Source organism: Anas platyrhynchos, chromosome 11 (genome assembly GCF_047663525.1).
Source record: "Anas platyrhynchos isolate ZD024472 breed Pekin duck chromosome 11, IASCAAS_PekinDuck_T2T, whole genome shotgun sequence".
Classification (NCBI taxonomy): Eukaryota; Metazoa; Chordata; class Aves; order Anseriformes; family Anatidae; genus Anas; species Anas platyrhynchos.
In genome coordinates this window covers 7,177,878-7,204,041 of record NC_092597.1, presented here as the reverse complement: position 1 = coordinate 7,204,041, position 26,164 = coordinate 7,177,878, and the positions used below count along the sequence as shown (strand labels likewise).

The following is a 26,164-nucleotide window of genomic DNA, read 5'->3' as shown; positions in this document are numbered from 1 at the left end:
ATATACATATATATATATACATATATATACATATATATATATATATATATATTTTTTTTTCAGTAACACTACAGTACCATAGGAGCAGATGGTGCAGCCTCAACACAGAGTAACCATCTGATTATTTCTCCCAAGGAAGCTGAAGAGGGACGGAAGTGTTACAGACAAGCAATAAAAAAAATAAATAAATAATAATGTTTCAGGATATGAACAGAGTTCCTGCAGAAAGAAATGAAAACTCCTGAAACTCTGTTAGTGAGCATGAGAAGACAACACTTGCACATGCAAACTTCAGACGTGCATCAGGTTACCAGGAAGAAACTAAGAAGCTCTCATGAGGACAATGAAGATACACCTAACCTGTCTGTTCTGCACACTTGTCCATTACTTTTCATCTTCTAACAAGATCACCAGCGTTCAGTATTCCTTAACATATAATGCCAAGGTGAAGCATGTTAGCAGACTGGTAGAACAGCCCTTGTATTAGAGTAATGAATTGTTAGAAACTTGGCAAACAAAATTCAGAAGCAATTGCAAAGAGCGTTCACACTGCTATTTGAGAGCTACACCTGCAGCTGGAGGAAGATTTGTTTGGAGACCTTCATACACATGTAAAGAACAGACATTTTAAACTGTGATTTGCTCCAAACACATTTTTCTTCCTTGACTCACACGTTTTAAGTAACATTGCAGCCATCAGATAGCACTAAAATGCTATTCTATCCCAGTATTCACACTCACTCAGTTCTTTCACTCTTGCTCATTCCAAGTTTTGTTCTTGCACAATGCGTATTTCAAATTTCATTCTTCATAAAGTTCATTTTTCCATTTTTGTCAGAAAACCTGATTTTTGACTCACTTATTTTGACTCTGAACTTCTGATATGCATGTTTTTGTCTTGTGCTTCCACATGTTCCATACTACTTGATGCTTTACTAAAAAAGTTAAATCATCTGCATTTTACTATATACATGTCTTATAATTACATACTTTACGAATACATTAAAAATACTTCTCAGTTTGTGCTAGTCACAATTTTATTCATTTTCTTTAAGCAGCAAGTTAGCATCTACATCCTTCTACAGATACTTACTTGCATATCCCTCACCACTTCATCAGTAACACAAATTGGCTTTTTTTGCCTACGCACATTAGGAGAGAGCTCTTATGTTCTCTCCAGACAACTTACATTTCCCATCACAATAACTAGGCAGTGAGTGGCAATGCTGGAAAACTTTCAGTACACCACTTACTTTCCCAGTCACAATTTACATCACACAGGCTCTCCAGTTTGTGACTTACGCACAGCTTTGCTCAATGGTACTTCTTCCCATTAACTAGATTTTTTATTTTTAAATAATACAACAGCTTACATCATCTATGGATTTAGAATTAAATATTCACATACCAAAGGCAATCACAGGTGATGTGGAACAAACGTGAGAACATCACATTCTCAGGTAGTCTTTTATTCTTTAAGTTTTCTCATTTTTTATTGTGGTTGAAATTCCTCTCTACATTAATTTTGCCTTGACAGTAATGTTACTTTCTGGAGTTGCTCAACTTTTGTAACACTTCCTCTTCATGCAAGATAGCTGTTGGAATGTCCTGTGAGACACTACTTTGCGCAGCACCATACATGTAGTAATACAATGTTTGTATTACTCTTGCTTGTATTGCTCTTTAGGCATGTATTCTGCTCAAATGGCTTTAAACTCGTTGAATTTGAATGAGGCAAATTTCTTTCTATGCAAATGCAAAGTAACATATACTTGCAAACATTACTTTTGTCAAAGTGATACGTTAAATTGTCCAAAAATAGGTTTTAAAGGCATTTTTTGGTTTATTTCAAAGTTCTTGTAGTGCATTTGGTAAGAACCATCATAATTTATTTTTTTTTGTACAAAACTAAAACAACCTTTTTGGTGTGTGAAGGATGTTAAATACGATAAACTTCGAATCATGAAAAACTGTATTTGTTCTTTAATACATTGCTAAAACTTGCAGACAAGATGCAAACCTCTTAAAGTCTCATTCAGTTGTGAAGAAAGTTATTCTGAAATGAACACAGAAAGGTCAGGAATTTTTGTAAAAACAAAACAACCCCAAAACTGCCAACACTATGAAGTGCCATTGCTCAGCCCTATACTATATTAAATTCTGTAATGCTTTTTAGCACAAGTGAGTCAGGCATATATAAATTTAGCTCTGAGTGGTATCCAGATGATGAGAATGTTTCTATGTTGAATCATAGCAAAGGTGAAAGATGGATAAGTTTGTTCCAAGTCAACTTGCAATGATACAATAAGCTAACTTCTTCTCCAAGGTACTACTCAAGTAACAGCATATATTTAATTCAATTTATGAAACACAAAACATGCTCTAAAGATGCACAAAGGCTACTCTCTCTCTCTCAATATTCTGTTGAAGCATTTATTTTCTTCCTGATAAACAAGAAAGTGGGAAATCCTGAAAAGCAGTCTGAAATAAGTCTTATTATGTTTACTTGAAATATATTCCCACAAGGAACACTAAATATGGTGTTAATGTGCATAAAAAGTTACTGTCATCCTGCAAAATTCAGGCTAATTTAATAATGCTTGATGTGCCTTACATCATGTTCCAGTGATGCAATAATACGTTGCTAAATGAGTCACCTCGCAGCAGCCTCACAGGAACAGCAGAGCTGATGGCTACTGAAGGGAAAACGGTGCAGCAATATTACTGGAAACACTGATGGACCTTTTTTTTTTTATTATTATTATTCATGCAAAAACAAAGATTCTAAAGTAGCCCTATTTATTACCAATAGACACAAAACTTACAATAATAGTAACAGCCAGAAATGAGTTAAAAAGCTATCTGCTACTACTGAATTAAATACGTTTATAATATACACCATAACATAAATACTTCATATACTCTTTACATAGTACTCTATATTTCACATTGCATGAAATATATGGTAGTGTATGTGTATTTCATAGACTATAGAGCAGTACACATTTCATGTAGTATTATGTATATAATTTTACATATATTAAGTGAAGTACATTTAAGGCAAGTATAATCCACAACTCCTTCTAGCAGTCACATAATTTACAGGTTTATTGTCAATTAAGTTTTCTAAGTGAGTTTTATAACATTTAAAGTGTCCTATCATCATATAAAATATACACAGTAGTGTAAATTTGTCTACGAAGAAGATACGCTTCAAACAAAAACAGGTGAATGCTGCCTCCTGGGCTCCTAACATCTACCCTATTTAGCATTCCATTTTCTCTCGCATTGGATACTACGTGGACTTGAAATTACCATGAAGGAACTGAAAACGTGTTATTTGCACATGTTCAAAAATCTATAATGTCTACTTCTTATGCATGATTTTTTAGAATTAAATAGAACATTAAGGGGAAGTCACAAACAATTTACTCTCTTCAGCCTAGTGATGCCCATCTCCTTACACCTCCGCTACAGTCAGTGGCAAGAGGGAGAAACCCATCCAGCACAGAAGACCAGCCACTGCTGGGTTAAAGGAGTCTGCCAATTTGGCTGGGAACTGCGAGACATCAGGCTCATGAGGATGGTTTGTTACTGTGATCTTCACAAAAGCTATTAGAAAAGTTAGTCTAACAGTTACCCAAGTATTCCCCATTTACATCATTTTCATTTAAAATATTACGCAGATTCTTGGCATCCTTACGGATCAGAGCTGTCAAAGCAAAGTGCAATGACAGCTGGAGAACTTTTGGATGATACTGTAAACACAGTCATGTGTTCAAGATCTAAAGTCTAATCTCATTCCTTTTACATAAGCTACAGTGTTCAGTATTGTAGTTACATAGCAAAGAAAACCCTCTTTATAAAAGCAGCTTTCTGAAAAGTTAATCTATAACCAGTTTAACATTTGTTAAGGATGCCCTTCGCAAATCTTCAATTATACAGCCAGCAGAAACGGTGGAATTGCATGCAAAAACCACCAACGAGCCTCCAGCCTCCAATTCAGACACAAATATAGATGTTGCGTCAAGTCACATAGCACACATTTCATTCTGGTAGCAAAACACGGCCTTTATATCTCTTCTAAAAGCTGTCAATTCTTGGTGCAAGTACACATTTTTAACCTTCATCTAAACAACGTCTGTGTAAGCCTTAATTCATCATGTTACCCATCCGTTTAACGTGCACACATGCTATGAATCATCAGAGGGAAACCAAACAGAAGTAGTACTAGTTGGAAAGGTGCAGGATGTAGGGGTGACCTGGCAGAAGGAGAGAGCATGCGGTAAGGTACAAATGAAGGCAAACAAGAAAGAGAATTCAGAACCTGATGGCAAAGCCCCAGACAAGCACAAGTTATAATGTAGGACACAGACATACACCATTAACCATTAAACACACTAAATTGCATAAACATAGCTTAAGACAAATAAAACTCCTTACTCTACAGTGTTACTTGCATGAATGGGTCCAGTGTAAAATGCTATCCAGGGATGTTTCTTTTTCATTTGTTTAAAACACCTGATGGAAATACATTTTGCAAGTATGTACTCCCTGTCTGATACAATATTTTTCAGTTAGCCATATTCACATCCTCACTACTGTTATAACAGTAGCACCCTTATTTGGCAGCAGAAGTTTCATGAAAACACTTTCTATATATTTGATTTCACATCAAAACTTCTGGAAGTGCCTAAGTTGTTTCAATTTCTAAGCTACACTGAAAATTGATCAAACTTAAGCTCCTACCGCCAAAGTACTGAAAAACCAATCAACTTTCTTGTTGAGACTATACATACATATATATATATGTATAAAACAGAAATCCTAACACTTCCTAGTTAGCAAATGATTTCAAGCAGCCAGGTATGACTGGTACGATGAAATTGAACTAATTTCAAATTGAATTAAAATTGAATTGAAAGTTAATTCCACCTACATTTCCATGATCCTAAATATAAAACCAAGTGACATTTACCTACAATGACATTTTCCCATATACTAAGAATGTTTAAGAATAAACTGCAGGAGCAGAAATAGTAGGGAGCATATCAAAGTAATAAACAGAAATAAAATTGATGTTAATAGAAACAAATGTGTAAGATTTTGACTTTGAAATAACTACATATAAAAAATATATTAAATGGTGCTAAATATAAGCAATTAGTAGATATAGAAGCACTTTCCTCAGTGAGAACCTAAACAACAGAAATTACACTCATTACCACAAATCAAAAGAGAATTTTATGCAAAGTTAACATAAATCTGCTTTGTAATACAGAACATGAACTTAATGAAGGAGTAATGTGGAAATGAGTTTGCTTCCAAACTTATGTCAAGTTTAAAACATTACGTTTAAGAATAATACATATGGAGTTATTTGAACAACGCTAATAACATTAATACAATATTTCACTGTCTAGATTGGCAATAATGTCATGTCCTAACTCAAACTACACCACTTTTTGTGACTTCTTGATACTGAAAGCTCACCTATATAGTTGCAAAGGGGTCTTGGTTTGTCACAGCTACAACAGCTGTGAGGATGATCATTCCTTAATAGGGGAAGCTGTGTCAGGACCTGCATTACCACATGGTGCTGCCCATTCACACGTCCCAAACTATCAGTGGAGAGACTTGAAAACGAAATGGCAAATTCAAATCCTGTTTCATCTTCCAGAAGAATGATGTTATCAAAGACATTGGTTGATGACTCAGAGTCAGAAGAAAGTTTTCCTAATTTAACAACCATATCAAAACCACAAATTGTTATTACATTGGATAACTTAAGTGTTAAAAATTGAAAGCCCAACAGTTTTCCTTAAAAGATGCACACCAGCTCCGGTAGGAGTAACACAGCTCCCTAGTGGACTATATTCAGTGACTGTGTTTTTTGAGAAACAAAAAGATCAAAAAGTAAGCCATCCAGTCATTTCAGTCAGAAAGACATGGTCTATACCAGCAGCAAAAATGCAAATTGCATATTGGAAAGCCACTTCTTGCTTAGGAGAGCAGTTGCCTGGAAGACACAGGGAAGAGCTGGAAGCAACACAGAAGAAACCACGACTCAGAAGGAGCACTGATCCCTGGTGGACAGTGTGTAAGCTCTACCCCTCCAGAACATTCTGTTCTTATTCCTAGTCCAAGCCCATGACAAACTTCCTCCTGTCTCTTCATAATGTGCTGGAAAACAACCAGACAAGGGTCTAACTTGTCAAGGCAGAACTGATTGTAATCCTCCACTACGTCAAAATAATTTAGGAGGAAAACATTATCTGCATAATTTTATTGCCAACAGCACCCAAATCAGTTAAATTCATGATGACAGTGAAGTCTAAAATACACTTATATTCTCCTTTTCTTGGCAGTCTGGGACAATGAGCCTGGTAGATGTGTCTAAGCTCAACTATCTCGTACTTCAAAGTCTACTGACGCACAGAAATCTGTTCAGGTGAAATTTAAAACCAAACCAACAACAACCACAAAAAAAAAAAAAAAAAGGCAAGGCAGAGATTTTCAAACTGCTAATTCTGAACACCAACTTCTGGATGCACTCCCCAAGATACTTGAAAATAACTCTCAGTAGTGATATCTTCCTCGTGATTCCCACGGTTCAAGCACAAAATCTGCTCTCTCACTGCATTGCAGCAAGTATCCTACTCGGAAGCAAGCAGCAGAGGAAATAGCATGGTTTTCTTACTCTTCTCTTGTCTGCTCTTCACAGGTCCATGCAACTGAAATAGGAACTCTTTCTATTACTGCTTGGATATGGAAATGGAAGTGTAAATGGAAGTTTCTAGTCTCTCCTATATCAGTAGATTTATCATTCACAGGTGAGAAATACCTCTTTTATTCAGAAAAATAATAGTAGTAATACAAACTGAAATTAAAATGAAACATGAACAATTATTCAAAAATAGTCAACTTAATGACATTCCTGCTCCCTCCCCCCAAAAGTTAAAGAAATAAAAGCAATAAATAAATAAATAAGTAAATAAATAAACAAACAGTGAGTCTCTCTTATGCAACTGATTTGTTGTCCCTCCTGGCAAAATGGTAGTCTTTGCAGCTTACTCCTCTGTATCCAAAGAGAGCTTACAGATGAGCCTCTGTCAGAGAGACCACCAAAAAAGATAGGCTCCTGTTAAACATTTCTATCAGACAACACATTTGGATGCATCTCCAGAACTCCTCAGATTTACAAATGCATTTATTTTAAAGTAAGTCTCATTCTTGTATTTATTCCATAAACAATTCTTTGTTTCAACAAGGAAGACTGGTTGAATTAATGTCATTAGTGCATTACCGACTTGATCGTGACAAGATACAGTGCCAATTCTTCTCTTTGAGATGAATTATCTCTACCACCACCATGTTCTGACACTATGATGTTAAGAATCAGGAGAGCAACAGCTGTTAAAAACACTGTCACTTTCAAAAATCTCTCTTATTAAAAACATGGGATTTCACTCTCATGGATACAGAAATAGTTCCACTTTTACACAGCAAGACAATCTCCTCTAAGTGTATGCATATACGTACAAGATAATTGGACAACACAGAACCCAGAGAACTCATTCTGCAATTCATGGAACATGTTCTTGCTTACATCTGGTAATCTGAACTTTAATTGAAATTATTCCATTTGCTTTCAATCACCACCATACTTACTTGACAGCCTGGTAACCCCGTATCTCTACCATACAGTGGAAATGGACCTCTATCTGAGGCTTTTCCTATAAAAGAAAGACATGTGAAATTAGAATCTTTTTAAAGTTGATTGTGCATACATAAAATGTATAAATGTATATTCTAGAAAATCTGCTAGCAGAGTAATGTTACAAAAATTAAGTTACATGAATACAAGTAGGCTTCTAGATCTGTGCTTATCACAAACAGCACTACTGTAGTAGACGACATACTTAGCAGATTCCATTTCTTACACAGCCAATCAGTAAGAACAAACTACTGCAATTTTTTGGTTGTTGCTAAGATACCCCATCACTGTGTTGAAATAATAAGGGCAGAGGCTCAATACAACTTTACTTCCAATATCAATGAGCAAAGGTTGGAACACTTTTAGACACTTCTCCTTCCTTCACAGAACTAACACACAGACAGTACCATCTTAGGTGATACATAACCTAAGCAATAAAATTTAAAAAATACATAGGCACAAGAAAAAGGAACAAAACCAAGTTCAGAATGAAAAAACACACGCTAAACTTAAACCATAGTTGAATCATTGAGCTCTCAATACTCATAACCCCTTAAATCCTCAAAGATCTCATCATATGTAAATGAAATTTGTAGCGGCCCTCAGATGTTGCTAGATTATAAAACATTAGTAATATGTATGCCAATTTGGAAAAACTACTTATGCTGTATTTGTTGGTTGGGCCACCAAACTGAAATGTTTGTATATTCAAGTACAGTGTGAAAGCTCTCCAGCAGAGCTCACAGCTTTATCCATCCTCACTTTTTTTTTTTTTTTAAAAAAAACCTCTCCACTCAATCATGTCAGGAATCAGGCAGTCATCAAATATGCATGTAATAGAAAATAGCAACTGCATGGAACGCCCTCAATTATGACACTGAACCTAAGAACCCCCCCAGCATATTACCCAAAGGCAAGCATTAATAAACCATGCTACCTATCTATTCAAAGCTGCAAAATATTTGAAAGATTTCAAAACAAATGCCATCTTAGCCAAGGAGGAATTGCCTTTTCCTGGATATGGATATATGGCTATGTATGCTGTCCAGTCCTCTCCTCCTAAGAAGAGCAAGCAGCCTTTCTTAGACACGTCCACTTCAGTGGTAAATAGCTCCATCCTACTGCATTTGCACTTCTGGAACAGGGCCTCATTTTCTTTTCCGGATTTTCTATCTTATTGCCAAAAATTCCTGCCACTTCATAAGTGGGAATACTAAAGTTTACTGTTTACTGTTTGCTTAAAAAGTACAGCTTGGGTAAGTGAATTTGGCGCTCTTAGAGCAACATCTCTGCAGGACTCTGATCTCGCTAACTACAGGTGGCCTGGTCAACAACAGCTTGCTGGAAAACACGGCAGTACTGCTGGAACAAAGGGAAGGAAAAAGTGAACATTTTTCTGCTGCAGCAATTTGCCTCTAACTACCGGGCACCAAGCAAATAAAATACCTAGCATGCGAAATTATATGAGTAGCATGAATCATGCTGTTTAGATTAACCGAACTCAGCATTTTCTTTCCAGAAAATGAGAATCTTATATCACATGATAAACAACTTCGACTGCAGTATGCAGTATTCCAGGCAGGTTTTAAAGCAAGTATTTGTACAAGAGTCAATTTCAGAGATTAGAAAAAAAATGATTTAAATTATCATTTGCATAACAAGCCAGAAATTGCTAGATAAGAACACCCAAAATCGTGTTATTTCAATTTTACCACTTCAAAAGTTTGGTAGTTCCATTCTAAATAAAGAAGCTGCCTCTAATACCCCTAGCTATGATCAGTTTGGTTCTAAGAAATAATCCAGAGATATCAAGGCTCCCTGATGCTGCGCTGCCTAAATATTTATCAAGAATTACTGCTAGAGCAAGTTAACATTTAACCTGTGCTCCAGCAGCTAACCTTTTCAATTATGAGTTTGGAAAGCAACCTAGGATCGAGTACAAGACTGTATCCCAAGCAGACGCCCAGTACAAGCACTCAGGTACAACTCCAGCCTGCAGCAGTTCTGTGCCATCATTGCAGAAGCGAAAGCTCTGCCTTTCTTACAAGGCAGCACCGCTTCACTTGTCACCAGGTTACATACACGTGGGCTCTGTATGCCAGAGGTTTGCTTTCCATCCAGATTTGAATTATACAGACACTGTTGAGCTGTCTGTATATATAACCAACTCAAAATAATTGAGTTGGTTACATACACAAGTCTTAATCTGCCCAGGTCAGCTCACAAATCATTTGACTCTTTCAGTAACTTGGCATCCATTCGCCTTTTTATTTTTTTCTAGTAAATTTTCAACAACCCAAACTTCCATGACCTAATTGCTACCTAACAGGCTTACAGACCAGCAACTACAGATTTAAAAGAAACTAAATCAAGAAAATCCCACTAAGCATTATAACCACACATCTCCTAAACTTTATCAACTTAAAACCTTGACACATTTGGTACCAATTCCAGCATTAATAGGCATTTAGTAAATAATTGTTTTTCTCCTGTTTAAATACGCTATGCTCACAACTTCATACGGCTTTTGAATACTGCAGAAGGAGCTGCAGTCCACCATAAATCTATCCGTGGAACAGCTGTGCAGCCTAAATACTCTTAACACCGAATGAACTGAAACAGCAAGATGCAAAGTGACAGTCAACTGCAGACAGCACTACATTAACTCAGCTGAGGGCTGCTCCGAGTGAATGTGCTATAAATGCCTGCCAGTAGCGAAACGGCATTCACCCACTGTTTCTAGATAATGCTTGGTTTACGAGAGGATGACAGAACATAACTCTGCAAAAAATTACTTCGATTCACACAGAATTAACCCGTTAGAGACTACAGAGCTGTGCACTTCACAAGAACGGATTTGCTCAGCAGCATGTAAAGCGCCAACGTTTTTTAAATGAAGCCACGTCTGCCATCCAGTACGAAATGAATGCCACACTGACCACAGCTGGCAGCTGCTCCACTTGTCAGGCAAGAAGCACGTACCCACCTTGCACAGAGAACAAGTTTTCAGTGATTTCTGAAACAAATTTTAACACACGCTTCTTCCTCATTTCATCACTGATCACACTTAACTGGCCCAGCAGACAGCCTGCCCAAAGCCACTTTCTAACAGAATATTCTCAATACCTCGGAGGATCTCCCCCTATCGGGTGCATGTTTTTGTTTCTGCACTGAAGTATTTCACACAAACACATGCCCGCATGTCTCAGGTCTATGTTGGCAACAGCTTCCTGGTTGCAAGGATAAAGAGAAGGCCAGCTTTTCAAACACCCAAAAGAATTTCATCGTTATCATTCACTACCTTGAATCTTAAAAAATTCCCACGTGGCTAAAATGCTACCAAGTTGGTGTTGGGAGACTCAGAAATCCATTTTTACAGTGCATTCCCCCACCTCCCTGCCCAGTAACTGAGTGTCTTTGTTACCCACAGAATTAACACATTCAAATCATTTTTCGTATTCAGATCCACAACAAGCAGGAAATTGCAGGAACTGTACTGGCAGGTGCATATGGATGACGTAAGAAAAATGTTCAACACAATATTTAAATACAGTTTCCACACTTCATATTATTCCCAACTCATCACAAAATGTAAATGAAGTATGAAAAATATACAGAATACCATCCTTGCTGCTACAGTACAGATACAGTTTTTGAATTTTATTATTTTTTTTAGCATTAAATAAAATTCTGACTCAAGAATTATTTCATTAAGGTGATCAAATTTGATTTTAAAAAAAGCACAAAAACAGCCTCACTCCTGAAGTTTTGTTTCCTGCCTTCTTCTTAGAGGTAAGAATGACTGACACTTGCAGCCAAAAATTACTACTACATAGAAATTCTGTGATTCTGTGATATCTGGACATTTCCCCCAGCACTGGAGGAATCATTTCTTCATTTTCTACAGGCCTCCGCATTCTTAGAGGATTTTACACTTCTAATATCTATATTCCATCTACAATCTTTTCCCTAGTATTTTAAAAGTACATATTCCACATCCATACACCAGGATTACAGGCTTTTTTTCCCTCACAATGCTTGTGACCGAAGCTCACAGAAACGAAACAGATCTGAAGCAACGCAATTTGAAGAAGGTGCTTACAACAAATGACCTCCTATTCTCGTCACAACAATTTGTTCAAGTGTTATTGGCTAACGTGTGCCAAGCACGCTGCTGGCGACACTGAAGATGTTTAACAAGGCAGTGCCAACAAGTGCAGCTGCTGGACTAGCAGCACCCTCCTCCTGTTCATCCCAAGCCAAATTACTCACTCGGCTATGAACAATGAAGCAGCAACACAGGAAAATGCCAAGTGCTAGTGAGATTAGTGATAAACTACAGGATCCCTGCAGAGGTCAGTGATTAGCAGGTCCCCGCTTGTAATCACTTTCCTAACCCAGCCTTTATCTCATCACACGCTCCATCTTAACTCAGGCTTCTTGTGACTGGAAGCAACTTCCCAATCAATAATCCTTGAACTCTTGGCAAACACATCCATGCTGTCTTAGCTTTTCATAAAGTAAACCTACAAAACATCAATTGCCTGAAAATGTTCAAAGTTTTTGTATTGGGAGTTAAGATTAATAAGCCTTTCATGTGTAACAAAATCACTTCACTGGAAACTCTCGTAATAAAGTAGCAGATCAGAGGAAAAGTACGAACATTTTTAGCCAGGAATGCCATGCCAAAGTGCTGATTAGCATTGCAGGCTATACAGGTAATGGTAAGACTGTCAGTCTACATGTTTCAGAACAACGGATAAGCAAATTGCATGCTTATCAGACTTGAACTAGGGGAAACATATGTTTTAGATTTTTCCCCCCTTTTCTCCTTGCTGTAACACCTTCTGAAACCAAGTTTCCCAGAAGGGACGTGATAGGGTTTAGCAAAGCTTGTTTTTAATACTAGATTTGCCCCTTCCTTCTTTCTTTGCTCAAAATTTTGAAGGTCCGTGATCCTACAGAACAACTGTAACATTCCACAAGAAGTAAAAGATTATGGTTTGCAGTGAGATTTATTCGATTTACATGCCCAGTCTCATATCTGCCAGAAGTTTCCTGTGATTCTCCATGCCATACATTTTCTTTTGTAAGACAGCTTTATCCTTGTATTATGCAGTTCTATTACTATCTTGTCGTATTTGGAGCAAATATTTTTATACCTACATGATGCAAAGTACAAAGAGAATCTGAAGCTGGAGTTACCTGGAGTCAACTTCCCACTGTAACAGCTGGAATTCAGGAACAACGCTTTAGATAGCAAAAACTAAATTACTGCTTTCATTGACATTTGGAAAGGACCATTTGGAAAAAAGCATTTTTTTCCCTGTGCTTTCCAAGGATTAGAAAAGTTCAGACGTTTTTATACTTAAAATTGTGAGGGCATTTGCAGATGTCTTTCACTGTAAGAACTGTACTGATTGAACTGACCAGGCAATACGTCTGGGTACTTGAGGCATTAAGCACAGAAACCAAGGGATTTCTCACAACTTCTTTAATGCAATAATTTAAAAAGAAATAATGTCAGTGTGTGAAGTGGCATTAAAGAACCTGCTGCACAAAGACATGCCTTTGACACTTTTATCCCATTGATTTGTAAGTACTTCTAAGAGAAGATGGAATACTTTGTCAGTCTGAAAAGTACTGCACAGATCTTATGCTACAAAAACAATTTATTAACGCTCATATGTACTTCAAATACACAGGAGCTAAAGGTAGACTAAATCACACATGGTATTTGGACTGACCCTGTGAACTAGTAATTCATATGCTCGTGTCAAACTGAGAAGGTTTGTCCCATCAGTGGCTGATGTATGCAGGCTCCTTCCTCAGCACCACTCCTATCCCCCCCACTCACGAGGCCGACGCTGTCCTAAATAACAAATCAAATCTTTGCAATGCTGTAAGGGACCGAAGTCTGGCAAGAAGATACACATGAGTAACTGAAGACAAGGGGGAAAAGGAGGGGTATAAACCTCTTAAACGAAGAAAGAGCTTTCTTCTTCTCCCCTGAGCACGCGTGCTATCTGTGAACCAAATAATTCTCAAATAGCTGTTCAACATACATGTATCTACTTTCAATTCTCCATGACTAGACTTACCCTAAGCCTTATCTTAAATAATGTTACCGCTCTATTAACCTGTAAATTCATAGACATATCATCCAGTGGGAGAAACACACTAACCATTACTGCGCTAAAATGCTAAAATTTTACTCAAAATTCAGGAAACTGGGAACGTACGATACCTAGAAGACCATAACCAAATGGTGTACGCGCGTGAATACACACACGTTTCCCAGAAGTGACAGGAAGGTGTTTTGTACCCACCTCATCTGCCACCCCATGTATTCCAGAATATCCAAACACCTGCATGCTGTCTACTGAAGTACTTCTCCCTTTGCTGTCTTCATCTCATTCCTAAGGATTTAAAGTTCTCAGGCACCAACCAAAGTTACCACCTACAGCTAACTTGAAACACATTCCCTTCTCTCCTGGTATGGAAAAAAAAATAATCAGGTTCCATCAGTGACTTTGAACATCAGGTAGGTTCTTAAGTCTAAAGTGAAGAGGACTTAAACATGTATATGTATATATATTTTTATTTATTTATTTTTAATTGGGAATTAATAGAGAACCCACACTTCACAACAGAATGCTACACTTGTTATTGATTAAAAGATTTTGGTAACACTACATGCTACCAATTGCTAGATTTCCTTTTATTTTTGTTTTTTTTTTTTTAAATGTAAAAGTTACTTCTGGAGGTACCTACAGTTCCTCTCACATCCAAGATCTATTCATTCTCATTAAACTTGACAAATTAGCTTTGTCAACGAAGATTTTCTCTCCCCCCATTCTCTCTCCATAAACACATGCACAAACACAGTAAGCATTTATAACTGTCTTCCATACGACACGGGGCAAACACATACAGTAGCACACTGTTGTACAAAAGTTTTGAAAGTACTTATTTGGATGACTTGCACAACTTATCAATGCTTCACCCATCACAAGCAATAAATCCAATCCAATCACAGAGGTTTATAAATTGGGTATTCCTAGACCGTGGTCTCCAGATTAAGAGCAGCTGCTGGATTGCAAACCAAACTAAAACAAACAAAAAAAGAAGGGCAGAAAAACAACAACAAAGCACTCATGCTAAAATCACATGCAGTTTTCTTAAGAAATCCAACTCTTTCCCCAGTACTACTATTTCACGAGAACAAGTTCTTCAGGCACCACAAAGCAAATTATCTGTTAAAATAGGAGGAACAAAGACTGTTTGAAATCGTATCAAACAGTTGAAGGAAAACATGTGCTCACTGTTTATTTTTGGAGGTGAGACAAGTAGCATTCTTGATAGAGAAAGAAAAAAAACATTTCCATTAGATATCATAACACTCGTGGGAATGTGCCTGAAGAAATGTTAACAATAATATCCCAGGTCCAGACATAGCCAAGGTAAAGCAAGTCCCCTACTTAAAAACACCAAGGAACTTGGTGTGCTGCTCAAAGTACTAAAGAATACAACTTCATACACAGCAGATTTTTGTAAAGTACCTGACTTGATACACTAAAATATTTTTACCAAAAAAAAACGACTCAATAAAGACATTATTATTTTAAAATAATAATACATTATGGGATTAACAGTCAGGCACCAGACAAGGCTTTAGAATACAATTGTGAACAGAGAACCATCACTAAATATTTCTCAGTGACTTGAGCATGACTCAGAACTCGTCTTCGTATTTAGTGGTGATGTTTCGGGGGTATGTGTCAGGGTGTGTGCACATGGTTGGTTTTTTTTTTGGTTTGTTTGTTTTGTTTATCTTGATGTTTTAAATGAGTTCCTGTAAATTCAGAGGTGGTTGGCAGAATAAAACAACTGAAGACTGATACAGAGTGTTCTGAACTGCACTGTAGGAAGCAAGGTGCCTTTCTACTCAGCCAAGTGCAAAAAGACACCCACAGGACAGAGCCATGGGCCTCCAGCCTCCTGTTTTCTAGGTAGATATACCTTGGGGAAGAGGGTGCCTGCAGGAAGTTGCCATGTTCCAGCATTTCCCTAATCCTTCCTGTTGGCAAGCCTCAGAAGCCTTCACCAGGCACACCAGCTTTCACAAATCCCACGGGGAATCTGCCCAGGCATTGAACAGGAAAGCTCAAATGGTTAACTTGGGGTTAGGAACATGTGGTAACAGTATCTTTAGGCAGGGCTTGCTTCACCTGCAGAAGAAATGGTATCAGAGAGACCTGATAGCAACGGCCTCCATACCTAACTAGGAGCTTCGAAGACAGGCAGACAGCTCCTTCACTGAAGTACAGTGCTGGGAGGACAAGAAAATCCACACAAATGGAAACAAGGAGCAGTTCAGGCTTGCTATAAACTCGGAGGTGCTGTGCATCCTCCACCCTTACAGGATTTCAAGGCATGACTGAAAAAAGCCCTGAGGAACCTGATCTGACCTCAAACTTGACCGTGCTTTGAGCAGGACAAGGATCTGGAGCCCTGCTGAGCCCCCTTTCAATCTGAATGATTCTGTGATTTTATGGTTGCTGTGATCACCTTCTCTTCGCTGAAATCTACAGAACTGTTGCCTTCAGCACAGCACTTTCCACCATGGTTTCTTTAAATACCTAGATTCAAAGACATCACATAGACCAGGATGATCCTCCAAAGCAAGCATTCTAGTATTAAAACAACAAAGTAAAGAAGTCAGCAAGAAGGATTCCCACTGGCTTCGCTAGACACTGAAATGGGCCTTGCAGTAACCCTTGATTCTGAAATCCTGCAACAGGCAAATCCTTCCAGTGTCCTCTCACTCAAGTCAAATTACTTCTCCTCCAATTCCTGTTCTCAGCCCCCTCCCAGACAACAACTTTATACTTTTGTTCCTGTATTACTTTCTCTTTACCTCAAAATCCCATACTTAATTTTTCCTCAACAATACAACGTAAGCAAACCAAACTAATTTTAAGACTTCCAATTGAACTGAATTAATTTTCTTCCTTCATTACCTCATACAACTTACTCATACTGACTGCAAACGCAGCGGTGGATTAAAGCAGACTGTGTATTGAACTGTACCAACTGGCAGCTCCGTGCTCCTTTTCTGCCTTGAGAGCTCTCAAATATCCGTTCTCTGCAGCAAGTTTGGTCATTTTTGCTATGCTGTGTGGAACGGCAAATGACGCTGAATAACGACCTAAACTATTGTGCTCAGAGCAAGCCATCTGAAAAGGAAAGGCAACAGACAGGACTACAACTGTTACGATACATGTAGGCCTCTCCATTTTCAGATTAAAAATTGCACAGTGAAACATGGACTGAGAGGCATTCCACGCTACAATTATATTTTACAACTCTCACTACTTCTACATTAAGTTAATTCACATGTGTATTCTAATACAAAACTGAAGTAGTACTGAGGTCACTTAAATTGTTGCACTTTTACTTTTAGGGTTATATTCACAAAGTCTATTTTAAGAACTGCTTTGGAAGCAACTGATGTTTTATGCAGCGAGCTGCTATTTTCCCAGATGAATAGAATATCCATTCTTTGGCTCACAGTTTCCATGACACTAAAAACAAAACACTCATCGGCACCAACTTTGTGTTTGATGGTAAATGCAGCTGCAGCTCGCAACGGCTCGCCGTGTACCTCAGCCTGCCTCTAGTGAACAGAGGCACCGTATTTCCCCAACGCAATTTCATTGTTTTACAGACAAGCCCTTTCTTGCCAACCTCAAACATTTCAAACCCTGCTGGTGTTCTGTATTGAAACGAGGAGTTATTCAGTTCTGCGAGTAGTGATACTAATGTGAAGTTTTCCAAATTACTGAACAAAGTATCAAAACCTTGGGTAACAGGAGCTGTTGCCCCTAAAGTAATAAGGGAATTTTTAGCGCCTAAGAATGACAAAACTCCCACTATTGCAATTCAAACTTACTTGCTTCAAGTGAAATGCTGAATAAAAATATTGAGGGGACCATTCTAAATCTGGTAAATGGAACAAGTCACCTGGCAGTTCAGCAACTGGGAACAGAGCTCAGCCTTCAGTCCTGCTGCTTTCCCCTACAGGAGCTCTGAAGTGCACACACATCTTCAGAATGAAGGACACCATGAGGAGACAGTCTGCTTCTTTGGAGAAGACTCCTATGAGCTAAAAATCTAATCCTACCCCACATCATACAGCTCTTCATCCGCTGTAGATTTAGCTGAAGTACATTGTGACTCATCTTCTCACACCGTGTAGCACAAACCTTGACTCAATCACAGTTGTTTGATTCTAAAAACCATGTTGAAAACAGGAGCTAAACAATTCTCCATACTTATTAGAAGTATTTTTAGGCACCAATTCAGTAAAGCAATTAAGCACTTACGTACTTAGAAATATATGAATGAACTAAATTCAGCAGGGACAGCTCATATAATTTAAACTATCCACTTCTGAGAATACTGGTGGACTGACGACTGATTAGAGAAATCTGGCAGGAAAATAGGATGTGTCATCTCATTAAGTCTACTGAAGGTACTTCTAAAAAAAATTCAATGTAACATATCAATAACAACCATTTTACAACTCAAGGGAAGTGCTATTTTATTTAAAACAGAAACTAATTGCTTTAAAAACTTACAGACCAAAATCCTTTTCCATTTTTGCCATAAAACACAATGGTAATGTACCCTCCTCAAGCAAGGAAACAGAGTCCTGGTCACAGCATTGTGTGTTCAAGGACAAGAAATTGGGCAAAATTTCCACCTGTAATATTGAAATATGGCAAAGAGAACTTCCCAAAGAGAGGAAGGAGCAGGCATGGGGGCGTCCTCAGCCAATGCAGTGGCCCCACCTGCCTTCCCAGCCTGCCATCCCCATGTGGGGCAGGAGCCTGTCACGGGCACTGCAAGAGACGCAGGGTCCCATGGAAAGCATCCCCACCGTTACACAAATAAAGCAACGGGAGCTCTAAGCTAGAGGCATTTCCTCCTCTCAAGAGGAAAAGACTCCCCCACAACCCACCCCAACCATGGTCTGCAAAAGTATGTAACAGTGAGAGCTATTAAGTGGCAGAAAGGCTGTAGCAACACTCCTTAATGAATTACATCGGCAAACCAAAAAAATAAAGCTCCTTACACCCAAACCTCTGACTGCAGCTTGAGGCTGAGCAGGCCCCTCAGGATCAGCATCACAGTGGCTTCCTTTCAGAGCCCAGGGGCAGGCACAACCCAGCTCTGCTCCGTACGTTGCTGTAGATGGCCCTTCTGCTGAAGGCCTGCTGGACTTCTGCAACACCTTTACACTAAAGCATTAACAGGACTGGATCATCAGTGTGCTCCCTACAGGCCTACAACCCTACAAACGTCAGAGAAGTGATGCCTGCTTTTGGAGCTTTTCCAGAAGGTAAATAAAAACCACACACACACACAGTTTTCTCATTGCCAATGCAGTACTTGCAGATTCCCAGAATATTGCTGCCTGTGTAACTACTAGCTGTAAATCCTACTAACTGGAGTGTAACTATGATGCAGGTAGTCATTACCGTAACCTAGGAAGAACAGCCATGCTATTTTGTAAATACAGTCCTGTAGAAATTCCTCGGTGGGTCAGCAACTACCAATACAGAACGTACATACTGTCTGTAAAGTTTCAGTTTTATTAAGTGTTGGGTGAGGCTTTGACTCTTACTTTCCTTGTGAAGCCAACGGAGAGACGAGAAGTCCAGAAGCTGGTAGAAAGTCAACTTCCTTTACTGGTCCTGGAAAGAATTTCCTTATCTACAGGTTTTAATTCTTCAAATTTACAGCAACACTGGTACATATTTCCCTACCCTCTTGTTTCCAAACGGTGAGCCATAAATTAGAGGGATCCAATAGCCAACTGGCATACTAGGTATGATGCTGTGCTTCTCCTAATTCCAGTATGGAAGAAGGTAGCGGTGTTGATTTTTTTAAATGTTGAAAACCTATCTTGTGTTTTCCTGGGATTGCCCATCCACAACTGCAGTGGTAAATGAGACTTCATAATAAGAATATAACCAATAATTTAAGTCCATAGGAAACTGCCACCTGGCTGTGATTACCACACATTGAGCCTGTTATGCAGGAGGAAGATGAATGAACCCAGAGCTTTTTGCAGTATGATGTGCAGCATCAAAAACTAAAAGAAACCCTGTATCTTAAGCTAACTCAGATCTTAAAAGGTCCATAGTCAATGATCCTTTTTATTCCTCCCTCCTCAAAAGGAGACACTTCCTGGCTGTTTACCTGCTGAAACTCTGGATGATGATTAGAGACACCAAACTGGGATGCCAACCTGTGAAGTCATCAGTGGGGCACGTAGACTGGACAGACAGACAGTATCGATGAACACAGCCAGTATCCCTCTTCCCAAGTCAGGAATCACGTGTCAGGAACCACATCCTCTCCATCTGCTTAGGTACTTACCTCAAAAACTAATTAAATAATTAACAAATTCATACCCATGTGATAGCGGTTCAAAGGAAAAAAAAAAAAACACAACTATTTTGGATAAGGAAGGTCAACTAGTAAAGGTCCCAGACTGCTGTTTTAAATGACTGTCCCAAACAGATATTCAAAAGATGCCTGCTTTTCAGGCAGCAAACCACCTGATATTACTTGGAGTGTAACTCAATCACAAGCACACAGGAACACTAAGCCACCCTGTGTAGCTCTATCTGAAATCCTAAATGTGGATTTATGGCCCTGATCCTTCACACAGCCACATACGTGCTTAACGGGATTATGCGTGCCTCAAGTCTCACGGATGGTGAAGTATTTGTAAAATTCAGAGACAAAACTTAGGCACACAAGTCATTCAAGTGCAAAACATCGGACTTGTGCAAATGTTATGAAGTGTAAACAAAAACTAGTACAATTCCCACTGTATCAGATAATCACTGAAATAAACTATTTTAACAGCATTTTACTTGCTTGCATCACAAAAGACTTCAGATTTTTTTCCCCCTTCTAAAAGAAAACAGTACCATCAGAGCATCACCGAAGTAGCAGAATGCTAATTAGAGAAGCGCTCACTTTGCTTAAGATAAAAAAGCCGTCATTATTCAGTAAAATAACAGAACTGGTTCAAAGAGCTTTTTTTTTACATTATCTTAAAGCCTTATGTATTTCTGGAACTGGAGATACACTGAAATATTTTAAGAAGTGAAGCCAGTTCAGGTATTATTTGAACAATTGCGTATGTACGTGTACACATGGAACAACTCCACCTATGTTTTAGCATATCCCAAACAGTTCACCTGTGCATATGCAATTCCACGGAGATTTTACTCATCTGAATAAGACCCATTCTTTGTTTACTACTTTTTAGTCTTTTTTTTTTTTTCTTCCTCCCCCAATTTCAGGCAGGAAATAAAAAGAAAAGCAACTCTTTTATGTAAAGTAAATCCATCTGGATGTTTGCTGCATCCTATATTATAAACTTGTGATCCCCAACCAGAATGAGTTATAGTGAAGCTGCAGGCAAAATTGTCTCCATATACCACAATCCATTATCCCTGTCAAGTTAATGTTCCATGTTGAGCCATATGGCGTGGGTACGCACTCAACAAAGGAAATTCCTTAAACTTGTTATAATCAGCACTTACAGTCGTCCAAAAAAACTGACATAAACAGCTTTATTGTGTTTTGTGCATTTCAGTTGATATCCATGACAAAAAGAGGAAGCTTCAGGAAAAAAGAGGGAAGGGAGGGGGTGGGGGGGTAAAGTTGCAGTAGTAAAAGGGGGGAGGGAGAGAGACTGTACATTTCATAATTACACATTTTCCTTAGCAAGTGATTTTCAATTACAATGAAGCTCAAGGCTCCTGACACTGATACACTGAACCAGATTAACAAATAAATGAGAACCCTACCTCGATACCTCATATTCAGCGCACAGAAGAAATGCTATAGTTTCAAAGTGCCTGACTCACATACAGATTCTCAATTAAAAAAAATTCTATCATTTTTATTCCTGACTTTGGAGAAAAGGTTTTCCTTCAGCTGTTGTATAATTACTACAAATTTAACAATCCTTCATTAACAATACAGCAATTTAACTAAAATATCTTTCTATGCATTAAGCATAGGTCACAGCTGAATTAAGGACTCCCAGAAGCCTCTGCTACCTGGCACAACCCATCACATCAAGCCTAAGTCAAGGTACAAGTAGAGCAGAACTTCATTCCAGCCCCCGCAGTGACAACAATAAAACGCTGAGAAAACACACTATCAAATACTGAACTCAGCATCAATTTCTGTTAATTACAGCCTTGTCAGCAACGTGATTATTCAAACAGCTCATGCAAATGTTAATGAGTCCTTATTTGCATATTTATTTTTTCCTTTGTTGAAATGTCATTGATTATTACATTCTACAATGATGAATGCTGCTGATGATGTGCTCTGATATGTAATTAGTCATTAAGTGGAATGAATAGATCAATTATGAAAAAGGAGTGAGATTAAGAAATATCAAACAAGACCGCCCAATGTAACTATAGAATTTTTTTTAAAGGAACTAAAATAATTTCTTGGCATTTAAAGTGCAACATCAGTAGTTTTCAATAAATAAACTACTACTTTTCGGAGGTTAAATAAGATCTTCCACATGCACTGCTACTTTGATAATCTAATTACAATAGCAAAGTGCTTTTGTAAAGCACTAAGAATTCTGCAAAGTAATGCACAGGTTTGGGGGGCTGGTCCCTCCTCGGTTTTTTGTTCTTCTGTGGGTGTTTTGTGCACCCCCCAAGCACAACACAGACTATCTGGTCTTTTACCAGAACTGAAAAAGAATGCGAGGACTTGCAGCAACTCCACTTTGTTCTGAAGGCAAAGGCTCGGCTGCCTTTCGCGACTGCTTGCTCTAACTATCCACCAGCGCTCGCTATTTGCGGATGAAGGGGAAATAGGAGAGAAGAGGAAGGAAGGAAAAAAAAAAAAAAGGCAACAAAAAACCACATTACTGCAGACCAGATGGGAACATTCCACATGACCAAACCAATCAATCACCTCGGTGGGGCGCAGGTGCAGCACAGCCGTGGAGCAACACACCATTTCACAGTCTATCGGGCACAAACACATGGTCACCAATCAATGGCACCCCGAGGACCTGGGGGGGCTCTCTCGAGCCTTACTGGTCCATGCCTGATGACTTCATAATCACACATCATTTCATTCACTGGAGGATACGAACCAGCATTCTAATAACCTTCCCTGGAACCCGCCACGTCGCGCATATTAATAGAGCGCCGGGAGAGCTGCGGCTGCCTTCCCGCTGCAGCCCGAGCAGGGCGGGCGAGGAGGAGGCAACCTGGAGCTGAGAACTTCTGCTTCAGACCAGGATCAGTGGCAGCACCGCTCCTCTCGCTGAAATAAGCTGTGTATAATGCTCACGCCTTCCGCACGGCGACTGTTAAACAATAGGAGGCGAGCCGAGAAAAAGGACATAGCAGGAGGAAAATCAATGCAATAATGGGCTTCTGCATTTGGCGATGTGGTAGATAAAATTCTGCAACGAGCAGAACCCCCATTAATGAAAAAATCAAAGTTAAAACTATAACCAAAATCTATATGCTTTCCAACGTGTCTGATGAAAGAAAGGGTTTAATTTCTTTTTGAAGCAAACATTACAGATGAGGTTAAAAACAAATAAAGACAATTACACAATTTGACGTGTTCAGGCCATATTTAGACTTGAATCCGAGCACTGTTTTTGACTAGATTTTGGGATAATTTGAAAATCACAAATGTTTGTTTGCATTTGTATTCCTGATGAGCATAATACACGTTACCGAGAAAAGGATGTGGAGGGATTTCGGCCAGAGTTTATCACACTGTAACACGACATACTGTCACTGTTAAAAAGATACTCAGGAAACAGATGTGATAGAGTGCATCACCTCTTGCCATTACATTTTGGTTTGGAGCTGGAAGTCCCATGAGTTACAACTGAAATGTAAAAAAATTTACTATTAATATGCTGTTTTCAGGTGCAGAATTCTGCAAGCACCCAGGTAGTTTGGACTCGGCCATGGGATATCAAAGCCAAGAGCTTAGCCTTGGTTTTGTTTGTATTAAGTTGAGTATAGAAACAGCAGAGACTCCAAATTATACATCCAAATCATGCAAGTTTGATGTGCAAACCACACCAACTTTTATGCTTTCAGGCATAAATTGCTGAGAACTATTTGCAGAAATAACTGAATCCTCTACTCCAAAAACTGCACGTGCCAAAAAGGCAGATTCACACTCACTGCTGTCGGACAGCAGAACACACAAGGGTTAAAGAACAAACACAAGTAACATCAAAGGAATATTCACCTCCTTTTGCAGAATATATGTTGGCCAACAGCAGTTCAGGAAGTGTTCCCTCTCACCAGAATACAAAACCCATTAATCAATAAATCATTAAATTAAGGGCCTGACGCCCAGTTCTATTCTGGGCACTTACAGAATGCTAATTACTGGCGTATCTGGGGGAACATACAGCATTAAGACCAGAATATATTATTTAGTACAGTAAGTATTAGATTAAATTCAGCTTTTTTTTTTTTTCCAAAGCCAGTGGAAAAAAAATTAAAAATGCAATCTAATGAATTAAGTACTAATATTAGTCACACTTCATATGCAACACGAGGGCAAGCTGATGGTTGCGCTACAAGACTTGACATTGCCTTTTCAAAGACAGAAACCTAACAGCTGGAGACATTCTCAACAGAAAGGACTAGGAGAAGTTTGACAAAACCTCATCCAAAACGAAAAAAACACACCACGCTTGGGAAAGCTTGAAGTTACCTGCCAACGTTAAGCACCAGCGAGAACAAGGGGACAGCTAGCACAAGTGTGCAGGCCAGTCTGCACCTCGCACCTGCTTGCCCTGTGTGAAACACTATCTGAGAAAACCCAAGGAAGCACAAGCAAACTGTAAATCCCTGTGCTTCTGTGTCAGCAGTCATAGGTACGCCCAGATATTAAACCTCCTGTGGTCATTGGACAAAACTGAGCCTCTTTTCTCACTTACTACCATGGGAAAGGAGTGAGGTTTTACTTTAGCATGTGATATTATACCTAAAAAAGCTAAGATGGCTCAGCTCAACACATGGAAACCAGAGCATAAAAGGTAAGATTTTAAGAGAATCTTCTAAAGAAAGAGTTCTGTAAGATAGCAAAAGGTACTAGTACTTGCTAGCAAGAGGATTTCTACTAAAAAAAAAAAAAAAAAAAAAAAGCATGAAATGCACCAGAAAAAAAATTAAGTGAACTTCTGAAAACAATTTAAAAGAAACGCATGGCATAAGTACCAGGGATCCAAATGTTCAGGATATACAAATTATAGCATAGACTGTAAGGACATCAAGAAAACAAAAAAGGATTTAAACTAGTTTATTCAATAAATGAGGGAGTTGGATTGGAATTTTAATCTGTAAACTAAACAATGCACAGTTCCGAGACATTTCCTAGAGCAAAGGGCTCCTGTGAAGATGTGCTTATACTATGATTCTTATCCCTGTAATACACAGAAACAAAATTGAGAAAAACATGATATATAACTCAAAAGTGTATCATATATACATTAATAAAAAATATTTTTAAGATGTTGCTTTCATTTATTTACTGAGTAAAACTAGAGAAGCAGCAGCACTGTGTTTGGAAAACAGACACAAGTTAATGAGTAAAACAGTTACCAAAAATTTCATCATGGGAGCACAATGGTAACTGGCTATACAGTTAACATGAAATAGCTTTCTGTATGAAGCACTCACTTACAACACCAGAAATACAGCAAAATTAGTATTTCGAATAGAGGTAGAAGTGTGCCAGAACTAGCTTATGACAGTTGATAGCTAAGACAAAGAATTTTACAATTTTGTGATAACAAACGGGTTAATAAGACAAGGTCAACGTATATATTACCATTGTAAGCGAAAGATTATCATTTGCTGGGTATTTAAAAAAAGCTTTACAAAACACATACAGCAATTAAAATAACAAAACCAAACCATAGCTACAATTACATACACATTTCCCTCAGTAAATTCAAATCTTAAATATTCACATCCAAAGAAAATCTGTAACATTACTAAGAATGTCCTTTAACTACTATAGAAATGCACAAACCCAGCTAAAACTGATGCTTTTAAGTTTAGATAACAAGCTACTACTTCACTGGTCCCTTTTAGGTTATCACCTACACCAACATTACTCAACTTCATCCATGGTCAACAGAAGCTACTCATTTTCTGTTTTCCTTAACTGCATTCCTTATGGTCAGCTGTTAGTATCAATCTGCCTGATTTCCATTCAAGCCCCACAGCTAGATTCATTAGAAAATATATATGTATTAAACCTTGGGCGGGCATAACTGGCTTTGACTTCAAAATAAGTATTTCTATTACTCATCACACTGCACTTTCAGAT

The 26,164-nt window shown here is 38.4% G+C and overlaps 1 protein-coding gene across 7 annotated transcripts in view; it reads right to left on the bottom strand.

Moving 5' to 3' along the window:
- TCF12 (transcription factor 12) overlaps nt 1–26,164 on the bottom strand; it is a 158,713-nt gene that overhangs the window by 60,756 nt on the left and 71,793 nt on the right. For all 7 annotated transcript variants that reach the window (XM_038184788.2, XM_038184791.2, XM_038184785.2 and 4 more), the window contains exon 7: nt 7,672–7,736. In XM_038184788.2, coding sequence (XP_038040716.1) covers nt 7,672–7,736 — 65 coding nt within the window. The remainder of the gene's footprint in view (nt 1–7,671; nt 7,737–26,164) is intronic.